Below are 11966 nucleotides of genomic sequence, written 5' to 3' on the forward strand. Positions count from 1 at the left end.
CACTCCTCCCTTTCCCACCCTTCCAACTCCAGCCGAATGACGTCACCAGCTTTTCTGGTTCTCCAGCTTGCAGAGAGCAGATTGTGAGACTTCTCAGCCTCCATAGTTTCAGTGAGCCAATCCCGTGATAAATCTATTTCTATCTCTACCTCTTATTGGTTCTGTTTCTCTGGAGAACCTCAATGAATACAGTAATAAAATAAACAGCCCATTAAAATATGGCCAAAGACTTGAGCAGACACATTACTAAAGAAGATATATAGATACTAACTAAGGACATGAAAAGATGCTCATCACCGTTAGCCGTTAGAGAAACGAGTTAGTAAACTTTTCCAGTAAAGGATTAGATACATAGTAAACATTTCCAGCTTCATGGGCTGAGAGGCAAAATTGATGATGTGATGTGTATATGTAGTTATATAGCAAGAGAGAAAACAAGTTTCCACAAATTTTTATTGATGAAATTAAAGATATAATAAAAATTGAGTAAGTTTTGTAATACAGGTGGACTAATGAAAATAATGCATTTTTTTTGGGGGGGGGAGGGACAATGTTTAGTTTAATTAGGGCTGAAAGTTAGTGTTTCCTGTCATCAAAATCAGTTGCACATGCTTATATGTGATTAATTTTATGTATTTCATCTTTGCACTGCCTTTTTACACGTATAGGCACTATGTAAAATATTTAGTACTGCCAAATACTAATATGAATCTGATTTGGGTCTGTATCCCCACCAAATCTCATGTTGAATTGTAATTCTCATTGTTAGAGGTGGGGCCTGGTGGGAGGTGATTGGAGCGTGGGGGTGGTCCTTCATGAAGGATTTAGCACCATCCCCTTGGTTCTGTTCTTGTGATAGTGAGTTTCCATGAGATCTAGTTGTTTAAAAGTGTAACACCTCCCCCACCTCCCCCGCAACCCTTCCTCCTGCTCCAGCCATGTGAAGTACCAGCTTCCCTTTCATCTTCTGCCATGATTGTAAGTTTCCTGAGGTCTTCCCAAAAGCCAAGCAGATACTGCCATGCTTCCTGTACAGCCTGAAGAATCATGAGCCAATTAGACCTGTTTTCTTTATAAATTACCCAGTCTCAGGTATTTCTTTATAGCAGTGGAAAAATGGACTAATATAGAATCCATGAACATATGACTTTGATTGAGAATATTCTTCACTTGGGAGATATTTATGGAGTTCTATTAGATTCTTCTTTTGACATTTGCCTGTATGCATATCATTACATTGTTGATTACTTGCAGTTGAAGTTCGGGTGGTTGCTACTCAATTGCTCAAAAAAATATATTTAGAAATGTTGAAATTCCCCTTGTACTTGCATAGAAGTCTGAAATGCATGTGCTGCTGGAACTGCAGTTTGAGTTCAGAAAAGATACCCCCTGCAAATTTGTGTGGGAATGGATATCTCACTTCATGTTTTAACTTTTGACAGCTCAGGATGTACTTAGAGCAGCCTAACATTACTTGTGATTCAAAATTGTTGCCAACTTGACTTAACCGTAATAGAGATATTATGTATAAGTTTTGTTTTGCCTTTTAACTTCAGGTTTAATTCATTAAGGAACATAAAGACTGCAGCAAAAACTTGTTTCTAGTGCTATTCAGTGTTTGATAATAGTAGTTAAAGGCAGTTTTTCTCATTCGGAAAAATTTCAATCTCGACCTTAAACTTTAAAGTTCTCAGTAAAACCTTATCATTGCTAAGCTATGGAACTGTTGTGTGGTTGGGCAAGTCAGCAAATTCAGCTCCTATTTATAAAAAAAGTTCATGGAACTGATGATGGTTGAGTCAATGATGCCATGTGAAGTCTACCATTGACACTACTGGTTCAGTAACAGGATTGGTTCCAATATTTTCCACAAAGTACCTACAGATGAATGATACAATGAATAACCATAGGCTTTAAGCACCTATGTTTTCATAGGCTTTGTTTTTTCAACTAAGCCTTTGTTCAGCCTCACACGTATTTTCACTACTATCAGATTTATCACATCTTGGCAGATTCCATTTCAGGCTGTGTTGAATTAGCATTTTCTCAATTTCTTCTACAGATATTCTCGTCCATGTTTGTTTCCTACACATACAGGTTAATTTCTCAGTCATTTCAAACTTGGCAGTTACCCTTCAATAAGCAACAGCCGAGCTGTATTGGTACATCTGTCAACTATTAAGAGCCAAGAAAAACCACTTGAAATCATTTGCCTTGTTGTTTAATTGGCTATTGATATTGTTACTCATGTCTTTGACTCTTTGAGCAGTTATTCTCATTAAAAGGCTAACAATGGGCTGGGCGCGGTGGCTCACATCTATAATCCCAGTATTCGGGAGACCTGGGGTCAGGAGTTCAAGACCAGCCTGGCCAACATGGTGAAACCCTGTCTCTACTAAAAATACAAAAATTAGCCGGGTGTGGTGGCACATGCCTGTAATCCCAGCTACTCGGGAGGCTGAGTCAGGAAAATTGTTTGAACTTGGGAGGTGGAGGTTGCAGTGAGCCAAGATTGCATCACTGCATGCCAGCCTGGGTGACAGAGCTACAGTCTGCCTAAAAAAAAAAAAAAAAAAAAAAAAAGGCTAAAAATGTTTATTTTCTCTGGACACATTTCTTCAGCTGTTGCAATCAAATATGATTTAATTAACTCACTACTGGTAATAAATAAGCTTTCCCTGCTTGGCTAACAAATGAGCAACTTAGAAACCTATTTTGCTTGCAGTCTCATTTTCATTTTTTAGTTTTTGTAAAGAAATTCTACTGTGATGAGATATGCCACTTAAAATGTCTAGCTTTGATGATTATTGACTTCTTGCAAGTTGAGAATATTGTGGAGTGTTTAGTCTTGTAATGTTGATGTATAACATCGTGTTCTTTTAGCACAGCTATAGTGTCATTGCATAATGGACACAATGCTTTGCCATTGTCTTAAAAGTGCGACATTTAAAGTCTGCTTTTCTCTTTTCTTCTTATTTTGATGTGATGGACATGCACTGGTAATTAAAAAATAGGTCACAGTACAGCACTATATGTGGCGCACAAAACACCGTTTAGCTATAACTGCACCTTTGTGATTTTTGTGGGCTGAGCAGCAGTGGAAGTGAGGAGAGTGCCGTGTATGGTCCCCTTCAACAAATATTTAACTCTGTCATTGTAGTGCAAATGTGGCTATAGATAATATATAGGCAAATAAACATGATAGACACAGAAATTTGAATTTTGTATAATTTTCATGTGTCATGAAACAATATTCTTTGAGTTTTTCCAATCACTGCAAAATGTACAAAGTATTCTTTGCAGGATGTACAAAAACAGGCAGACAGTGGGCTGTATTGACCTACCAGTTGTAGAATGCCCAACCATGCCCCAAGTCAATGTCCATTACACAATGCTGAGTCCCTAACAGGAACCAATGTGTGGAATGATAGTGGACCTGTGACTACCTCTCAAGTTATTCACTTGGGAATTTATGTATTCTGTCCCTGTAACTTCAGGCTCCATCTGACTGGAGGTACTAGATTCTAGGGAGGGAAGACATTTATCAGGGGTCACAGTAAGAGTCTCACTAAACATAAAGCTATGGCTGTGACCTGGTCACTTTATCCTCCTATAGAGAGACAAGCAGTCTCTCTATAATGAAAGGAGTCACTCAATTGGCAGGAATAATTACTCCTGATCATTAGGAGAAGATGCACTGCTGCTACACTAGGCGGGGGTGAGCAGGAAAGACTATGAATGAGGCTTGGGTGATTCACTGGAAAATTTCTTGGTGCTTCGCTGCTCAGGTGTAATGGTAGATTAACCCACACAGCAATCATAGCCTGAGAATTATAGCCAGATAATTACAGCCAGGGACAAGGGTCTGGATCACCACTGCACCCACTTCTCTTCCCCTTACTGGCAGCCTGGCTAGACAGCAGAAATGCAAGTCAAACAGGAAAGGAATCTAGAAAGGGTAGTGGATGAAGGGGAAAAGGTGTGTGACTAACGGTCTCAAAGTAAATGACGGGCCTGTAGCTTGTCCATTTGACCCTTTTCTTTTTTCTTCAGGAGGAAACATGCAGGTTTATTAAACATAAGTAAACTTGTGTTATTGGGGTTTCTTGTACATTTTGTCACCCAGGTAATAAGCCTATTACCTATAAGTTATTTTTCTTGATCTTCTCCCTCCTCCCACCGTCCATCCTCCAGTAGGCCCCAGCATCTGTTGTTCCCCTCTATGTGTCATGTGTTCTCACCATTTAGCTCCCACTTATGGGTGAGAACATGTGGTATTTGGTTTTCTGTTTTTGTGTTAGTTTGCTAAGGATAATGGACTCCAGCTCCATCCATGTTCCTGCGAAAGACGTGACCTCATTCTTTTTTAAGGCTGCATAGTATTCCATGGTGTATATAACACATTTTCTCAGTCTACCATTGATGGGCATTTAGGTTGTAAGGAATATAAATCATTCCATCATAAAGACACATGCATATGTATGTTTATTGCAGCACTATTCACAGTAGCAAAGACACAACCCTTCTCTTCTAAGTTTTCCCAGGAGGCAAGACCAACCAGAATCATTATTTTTAAATGGTGAACATTTACTGTGGGAAGCAAGTAGATATGAGTGGCATAAACAGTTGGGCTGCAGTGGATTTGCAGATGTAGTGGAGCCTTTCTTCAGAGCTGGTGACTCATCCCACATCTCTTGGGAATATTGGCTGCTGCTGGGTCACTGCTGTCATCCATTGGGAATTGTCTTTGGCCATAGGGAAGAGACTTGACCAAGATTATGTCCTCTCCTAAGGGGAATCCTGCAGCCAATCACTGGCTTGTGGTTGGTGTTATAGGTTGAAGTGTATCCCTCCTAAAAGATATGTTGAAGTCCTAACCCTCAATACCTCAAAAAGTGACCTTATTTGGAAATAGAGTTTTTGCAGATGTAGTCAATAAGATAAAGTCATTGGGTGGGCCCTAATCTGATATGATTAGTGTCCTTATATTAAGGGGAAAGTGGGACACAGGCACAGATGTGCACAGGGGGAAGAATATGTGAAAACACAGGGAGAATGCCATGTGAAGACAGGATTGGAGCGATGTGTCTCCATGCCATGGAACACCATGGGGGTATGTCAGCTCATCCCCCAAAGCTAGGAAGAAGAAAGGAAAGGTCCTTTTCCTACAGGTTTCAGGAGCATAGCCTTGCTGACACATTGATTTTGGATTTCTAACCTCCAGAACTGTGAGCCAATTAAACTTCTGTTGTTCTAGTGCCCTGTCTTAATTTGTCCAGGCTGCTATAAGAAAATACTATAAGGCTGGGCACTGAGACTCATGCCTGTAATCCCAGCACTTTGGGAGGCCAAGGCGGGCGGATCACTTGAGGTCAGGAGTTTGAGACCAGCCTGGCCAACATGGTGAAACTCCATCTCTACTAAACATACAAAAATTAGCTGGGCGTGGTGGTGGACACCTTTAATCCCAGCTACTCGAGAGGTTGAGGCATGAGAATCACTTGAACCCAGGAAGTGGAAATTGCAGTGAGCTGAGATCATGCTACTGTAGTCTAGCCTGGGTGACAGAGCGAGACCCTGTCAAAAAAAAAAAAGAAAGAAAGAAGGGAAGGAAGGAAGGAAAGGAAGAAAGGAAGGAAAGGAAGGAAGGAAGGAAGGAAAGGAAGGAAGGAAGAAAGAAAGAAAGGAAGAAAGAAAAGAAAAAAATAAATCACATTCTGTTTTACCTTCTTCCTCCCTGCTCCAATTTCTCTCTCAGACTCCAAGTTCCCATGTTTCCCCTCTTTCTTCCCCCTCCAGATTTCTTCCTCCCTCCCTTCCTTCTTTCTTCCCTCCCTCCCTCCCTTCCACAGGGTCTTGCCGTGTTGCCCAGGCTGGAGTGCAGTGGCATGATCTGCAGCTTTGATCTCCTGGCCTCAAGTGATCCCCCCTCTTCTGCCACCCAAAGTGCTGTGATTACAGGGAGCACCACTGTGCCCGACCCCTCCAGGTTTCTTTATTTCTCCCTCCCCTGCCTTCCCCGTGTCACCTTTCTCCTCCAGTCCCAAAGCGCCCAGCCTCCTCACCTCAGATCTGGGACTTTCAGCAGCAGCCCATGTCCATTCCATGCCCATGCCCACCCCTGCCAGGGTAGAGGGGACAGAGGAGGGAATGACAGAATTTGTCTCCAGGAATGCAGACCCTGAGGGCTTCAGGTCTCCTCAGAGAGGTGGGCTATGAGTAGTTAGTCCATTCATCCATCCACTCATTATACATTCGGTGAACAATTATTTTTCACCTACTATGTCCTGGTATTATGCAGCCTCTAGAGTCACAAACATGACGAATACTCAGTCTCTGCCCTCTAGGAACCAGTGAGGAAAGGGGCCAGTCAGCAAACAGGTGACTGCATAAGATCAGGTGAGGACCACAGGTGGATATAGATCAGGTGGAGATCTTTAAAGGGGGCCATGGGGCTTCCCAAGGTACAGGATCCACCAAGTAAACTGGGTCCTCCTGGGAGGCTGCTGGGTGCCAGGGGCTGCATGTGAGGGTCACTTATCTGGGGATGGGGCTGGGGCTGCTGCAGAAGAAATGCCTGAGGCAGGGGCTGAGGGTTGCCTTAGAACAGCCCATTCCCAGGACACCTGCGTTTCCTCCTCTGCAGGCCGTGGGCCTGGGAGCACAAGCAGAGGGCTGGTCCCACTGGGACCCTCACTGAGTCCTGCTTTCTTCTCCCTTTTCCAGCCCTCCCTCAAGGGGCCTACTGAGAACCTCTGGGGGAAACTCTGGTAGAGGAGGTGGAGAATTGTGGGGGTGGGATGGGAGAATGGTACCCCAGGATGCTGGTACTTCTGTGCTCAGTGGTCACCCACAGTGGCCCTGAGGGGCCTGTGTCTTGCACCTTGTTCTGCATCCCTTATCCCGGCTCCAGGAGGCTCACTCCACCATGCTCGCCCCAGGCACCTCACACAGCGCACTTTCCAACCTCCCCTTGGATGGCATCTTCCTCTGCTCCTCAGCCCCTGGGGTGCCTCCTCCCTGCCCACTGGCTAGAGGCTGAGCTGGTTCTAGTAGCACTCAAGGCCCAGCACCCACCCTACCTCTAGGGTCACCTTATCCACGAGCGCCCCAGCCCCTGGGCCTCTTCCCTGTCTGGATCTCCCTCCTTTCTGGACTCCAGCCCCCTTGTTCCACTGGGCTTTAGTAATGGGATCTTTCCCGTGCCCTTGGAGTGCAGGGACCTTTATCCTTCCCCTAACACCCAAACACACTTGGATCCTAGTATGATGATCTCTGTGTCATAACTGAGATGGATAGAGGTATTTAAATCAGCTTTTATTGAAGCATAATTTATATACGTATAACATGTATCCATTTTAGATGTACATTTCATTGATTTTTGGGGGACAAGTTTATACACCTGTGTGACCATCTTGCAACCAAAATACAGAACATTCTAGGCTGGGTGTGGTGGCTCATGCCTGTAATCCCAGAACTTTGGAAGGCCAAGACAGACAGATTGCTTGAACTCAGGAGTTTGAGACCAGCCTGGGCAACACAAATGAAACCTTGTCTTTACAAAACATACAAAAATTAGCTGGGTGTGGTGGCTATTCTGGAGGCTGAGGTTGGAGGATTGCTTGAGCCCAGGAGGTTGAGGCTGCAGCAAGCCATGATTGTGTCACTGCACTCCAGACTGGGTGACACAGACAGAAAAAAATCTAGATCATTCTATTACCCACAGAGTTCACATTCAGTCTCCATCCCAAAGTCTGGGCAACCACTGCTGTGTCCCCATTGATGACAGCTGTCCCCACTGCAGTGCACACTCATGGATTCACACAGTGTGCCCTCTTCAGAGTCTGGCTTCTTTTGCTTGGCTAATTTTTTAAGATTCAGGATGGAGGTTTTTTAGTGGGATTTTTCTAGAAACGATGAGAACCAGAAGCTTTGGGAAAGCTTGGAGATGCTGGGGTCTGCATGATGTGGTGGTTTAGAGCCGAGGCTCAGGGTGGAGCAGAGCTGAGACCAAATGCTAGCTCCACAGCTGACTGGCTATGAAACAGGGTGAGGTGAGCCAGGCATGATCTCTGCACCTCCATTTTCTCAGCTGCGAAGTGGGGCTAATGTCACTGCATTGCTATTACCATGGACAGGAATGTGGTTACTAGTGGCTTGACTCTGGAGCCAGACTGATGGAGGCACTAAATTGACACAGGTCTCACGGGGGCCTGGCCATGATCTTTATCTTCAAATAGGGGCTTCCTGCTCTTTCCCTGTCCTATACATTGTACCCCACTATTTCCCCATCCCCCACCTTATTGCTGTCTTCCCCACTCCCTCATTCCATTAACTTCAAACCGACGCACCCGCCATCCTCAAAGCACCTCCTCCCCCTCCCTACATTCCTCCTGCAGATCCACATCAACCTCTCCCATACTCACCCTACACATTCCCAGCACACTCCTCAGTGACCCCAGGGGCTGTGCCTCTGAGGGGGACCAGGGTCTCACCATGTCCAGCTGGGTCTTCAGAGGCTGCGATCAGGCAGAAAGGGGCGCTGCTTATGCAGTGGTCACCCTAATCCATCTGATCATGGCCTTGAGGTGCTTGGGGCAGAGGAAGACAGGAGAGCACTTGAACCCATTTAAGCTTTGGATGGAGCCCAGGCTAGTCCTGGGGGCCTCATGGAGTTTTCTGGCCTGTGTGTGTCCTGTCCTCTCAGGCGCCTAAAAACAGACTGACCTGCAGATAGGTTAGACATAGGGGGCTTAGCCACAGTGAAGGAGTTTGTCGTGTCCCTCCAATTCCGCTGTCGTCATCAGATATATCATTGTTAGTTTTTGTGTACATCCTCCTATTCCCCCACTTTAAGATAATGCCTTTACAACACATGTGTATAAATGTGTGTTTATATTGGGATCACCTTGCCTTTCATCTTGATTTGTTTCACTTACTAAATCTTGTACTTTTCTATATCTGTACATAGACAGCAAACCCATTCTTTTTTTTTTTTTTTTTTTGAGATGGAGTCTTGCTCTGTCGCCCAGACTTGAGTGCAGTGGCTGGATCTCAGCTCACTGCAAGCTCCACCTCCCGGGTTTATGCCATTCTCCTGCCTCAGCCTCCCGAGTAGCTGGGACTACAGGCGCCCGCCACCTCGCCCAGCTAATTTGTTTGTATTTTTTAGTAGAGACTTGGTTTCACCGCGTTAGCCAGGATGGTCTCGATCTCCTGACCTCGTGATCCGCCCGTCCCGGCCTCTCAAAGTGCTGGGATTACAGGCTTGAGCCACTGCGCCCGGCCTGACAGCAAAACCATTCTAATAGTTATTTGGAGTACCAGTGTTTGAAGGAACTGAAAACCATTTAATGAATACCAGCCAGATTTTAATGAGCAGCATTATATACCTTTGTGTCAATGGGTCAGTACTTGGGGTCTTCTAGGTTTTCCCGAGAAGAGGCTCATATGCTGGAAGCCGTCCTGGTGCCTGCATCACAGGTGCCCTTATGACATCACAAGTCCCACCCCTCCTCCACTTTTCCTGTTGGAGTCCTGATTGGAGGAGTGCGGGCCGGAGGGTGATGGAACCATCTAGCCCCTAGCCATAGGTAATTTAGTAAAGTCCAGACCTGTGGGGATTTTACGACCTGTCCCCAATCAGATGTTTTGTAAGAGGCAGTCAGAACCACACTAGCTTTCTGAGAGGGGAGGGTAAGTTCCCCACAGTTACTCATGACAGGACCCCCTGCCTCCATTTGAAGTCCTAGACAAAGCCAGGAAGCTGTCTAGAAATAGTGAGAACGGTGTTTGACTTGGTACCCAGCAGTGGGAGAGCACCTTTTATTTTCTTCCCTATTTCCCCCCATACATTCTGATTCCAGAAGGATGGCAAGCTGTTTTAAATGATCATCAAAGATAATGATGAAATCACATTGATAGAACAGAGCTGGAAGGAACAAAGGGGAGAAAAGGGAAGCGACTCCACCCCCAACACCCTCACCCCTACCAGGGCACACCCTTACCCGCAACTCCGTGAGTAGCTGGGTCCAGAGAGCCTTAACTAGTGACATCTCTGACCCCTGTGGTCCAGCAGAGTGACTCAAAGATCTATGACCCTGTAATTTATTTTACAAAGAGTGGCTTCAGTGAGGGAAACAGGCACCTGTCCTCGTTACCTGACATCAATCAGGGTGTCCTAGAAAAACAGGTGAAACGTCAGGGTATGCAGAGCTGGAATGAATGGGGATTGGCTGTCTCTTGCCCCCATTTTCTTGTCAGGCAGAGAGATGTGAGTCTGGCTGAGATACAGAGTGGAGATTGTGGCCAGGAGTGGGGCAGAAGAGTGTGATCCCATGCCACATAGGGTTGCGGGCTGCAAGTGGGGACTGTGGGGAATGCAGGGACCAAGGGGCAAAATGTGTGTTAGTGGGTGGAGCATGCATGTTTGTACTGATGCATGCATAGCTGAAGTTCAAGCTGTTCACAATGTGTGTGAGGTGGAGGAATGTGTTACTACTTTGTTGAAGAGGAGGGAACACAGCAGCTTATGGGTTTGACCTGAAGTCAGAGTAAAGAGGGCAGGGGGAGCAAAGCACACCACTTCTCCAGCAGGTGGGAGGGCTCTGAAGGGAACAGTCATGGATTCCAGGGAGATGGCAGCTCTTTTACCTCTAAGTCACAGTGTTTTTGCTCTAGACTGACCAGCAAGGTTCATGGAAAATGGGGTGAGGTAGCTAGGGCAGATGTATACCTATTTTGCAGATGGGGACATTGAGACTCAGAGGTCAAGTGAGGTGAGCACTTCCACTGACCTGTGGGTGGCAGAGCGGGGACACCTACCTGGTCTCCTGGATTCAGCCATTGCCCTGCCCAGTGCTGAACTTTAGAGGAAGGAGCCATCATTGATAGAGGATCAGGGCCCCTTCCTGGCATACCCTGAGTGTTTCTGTTTTCTCTTGTAAGGCCCAGAAGAGAAGATCATCATGACAGAAAGGTCTGCAGCTGTTTTCATCCAGGCCTGGTGGCGGGGCACGCTGGTGAGACGCACACTGCTGCATGCAGCCCTCAGGGCTTGGATTATTCAGTGCTGGTGGAGGCAGGTGCTGGAGAAGCTGCTGGCGAAGAGGCAGAGGATGGTGTTGGAGTTCTATGTGCAGCAGGAATGGGCAGCAGTCAGGCTGCAGTCCTGGGTCCGCATGTGGTGTGTCCGCCAACGTTACTGTCGTTTGCTCAACGCTGTCCGCATCATCCAGGTCTATTGGCGCTGGCACACCTGCCATTCCCGTGGCTTCATTGAGGGCCACTATGAACTCAAAGAAAATCAACTTAATATTCAACTTGAAATCTCTTTGGGCTCACAGGCTTGTAAGGTGCAACAATGCATACCTCTTCCATTAAAAGAATGACCAGGTGTCTGTGTCCCCAGCTCTCTTCCATTAAAAGAATGACTATATTTGTGTCCCCAGCTCTCTTCGTCAGATGTATTTTCAGGAGGTCATTGTTTGAGATAATGATGGGAAATACTAGGCATGTCACAAGTCAGCTCTGAGGAATCAGCAGGGGTAGTCTTGGGTTCCACGTGGAGAAGGATTCTGAGAGCTGTCTGAGATGAGGAGGACCTGTGATTGATTAACAATGTCTGCCATAGGTAGAAGAGTTGGGGTTTCAGGGTGACCAAGTCAACCAACTTCAGGGAGACTATGTAAATGGAACCCCCTGTGGTTGTGCAGCGTGGAAGACATGTCATCCTTTGCTATTCTTTCTTTCTTTCTTTCTTTCTTTCTTTCTTTCTTTCTTTCTTTCTTTCTTTCTTTCTTTCTTTCTTTCTTTCTTTCTTTCTTTCTTTCTTTCATAGAGACTGGGTCTTGCTCTCTTGCTCAGGCTGGAGTATAGTGGTTCAATCACAGTTTCCTGCAGCTTCCAACTCTTTCCTGCTGCCTTAGTCTCCTGAGTAGCTGGAACCACAGATGCCCACCACCATA

General features: G+C 45.8%; 1 protein-coding gene across 1 annotated transcript; it reads left to right on the forward strand.

The window, feature by feature from the left end:
* The first annotated feature begins 10952 nt into the window (after positions 1-10952).
* IQCF5 (IQ motif containing F5) lies at positions 10953-11390 on the forward strand. The gene has a single exon (XM_030938355.1). It carries the CDS (start codon positions 10968-10970, stop codon positions 11388-11390), a length of 423 nt encoding a protein of 140 aa, XP_030794215.1. The 5' UTR covers positions 10953-10967.
* The last annotated feature ends 576 nt before the right edge of the window (positions 11391-11966 follow it).

This window comes from Rhinopithecus roxellana, chromosome 1, assembly GCF_007565055.1.
Source record: "Rhinopithecus roxellana isolate Shanxi Qingling chromosome 1, ASM756505v1, whole genome shotgun sequence".
NCBI lineage: Eukaryota > Metazoa > Chordata > Mammalia > Primates > Cercopithecidae > Rhinopithecus > Rhinopithecus roxellana.

Coding starts and splice junctions, on each gene's coding strand:
- IQCF5 (XM_030938355.1), top strand. CDS start 10,968: ATGACAGAAAGGTCTGCAGCTGTTTTCATCCAGGCCTGGTGGCGGGGC.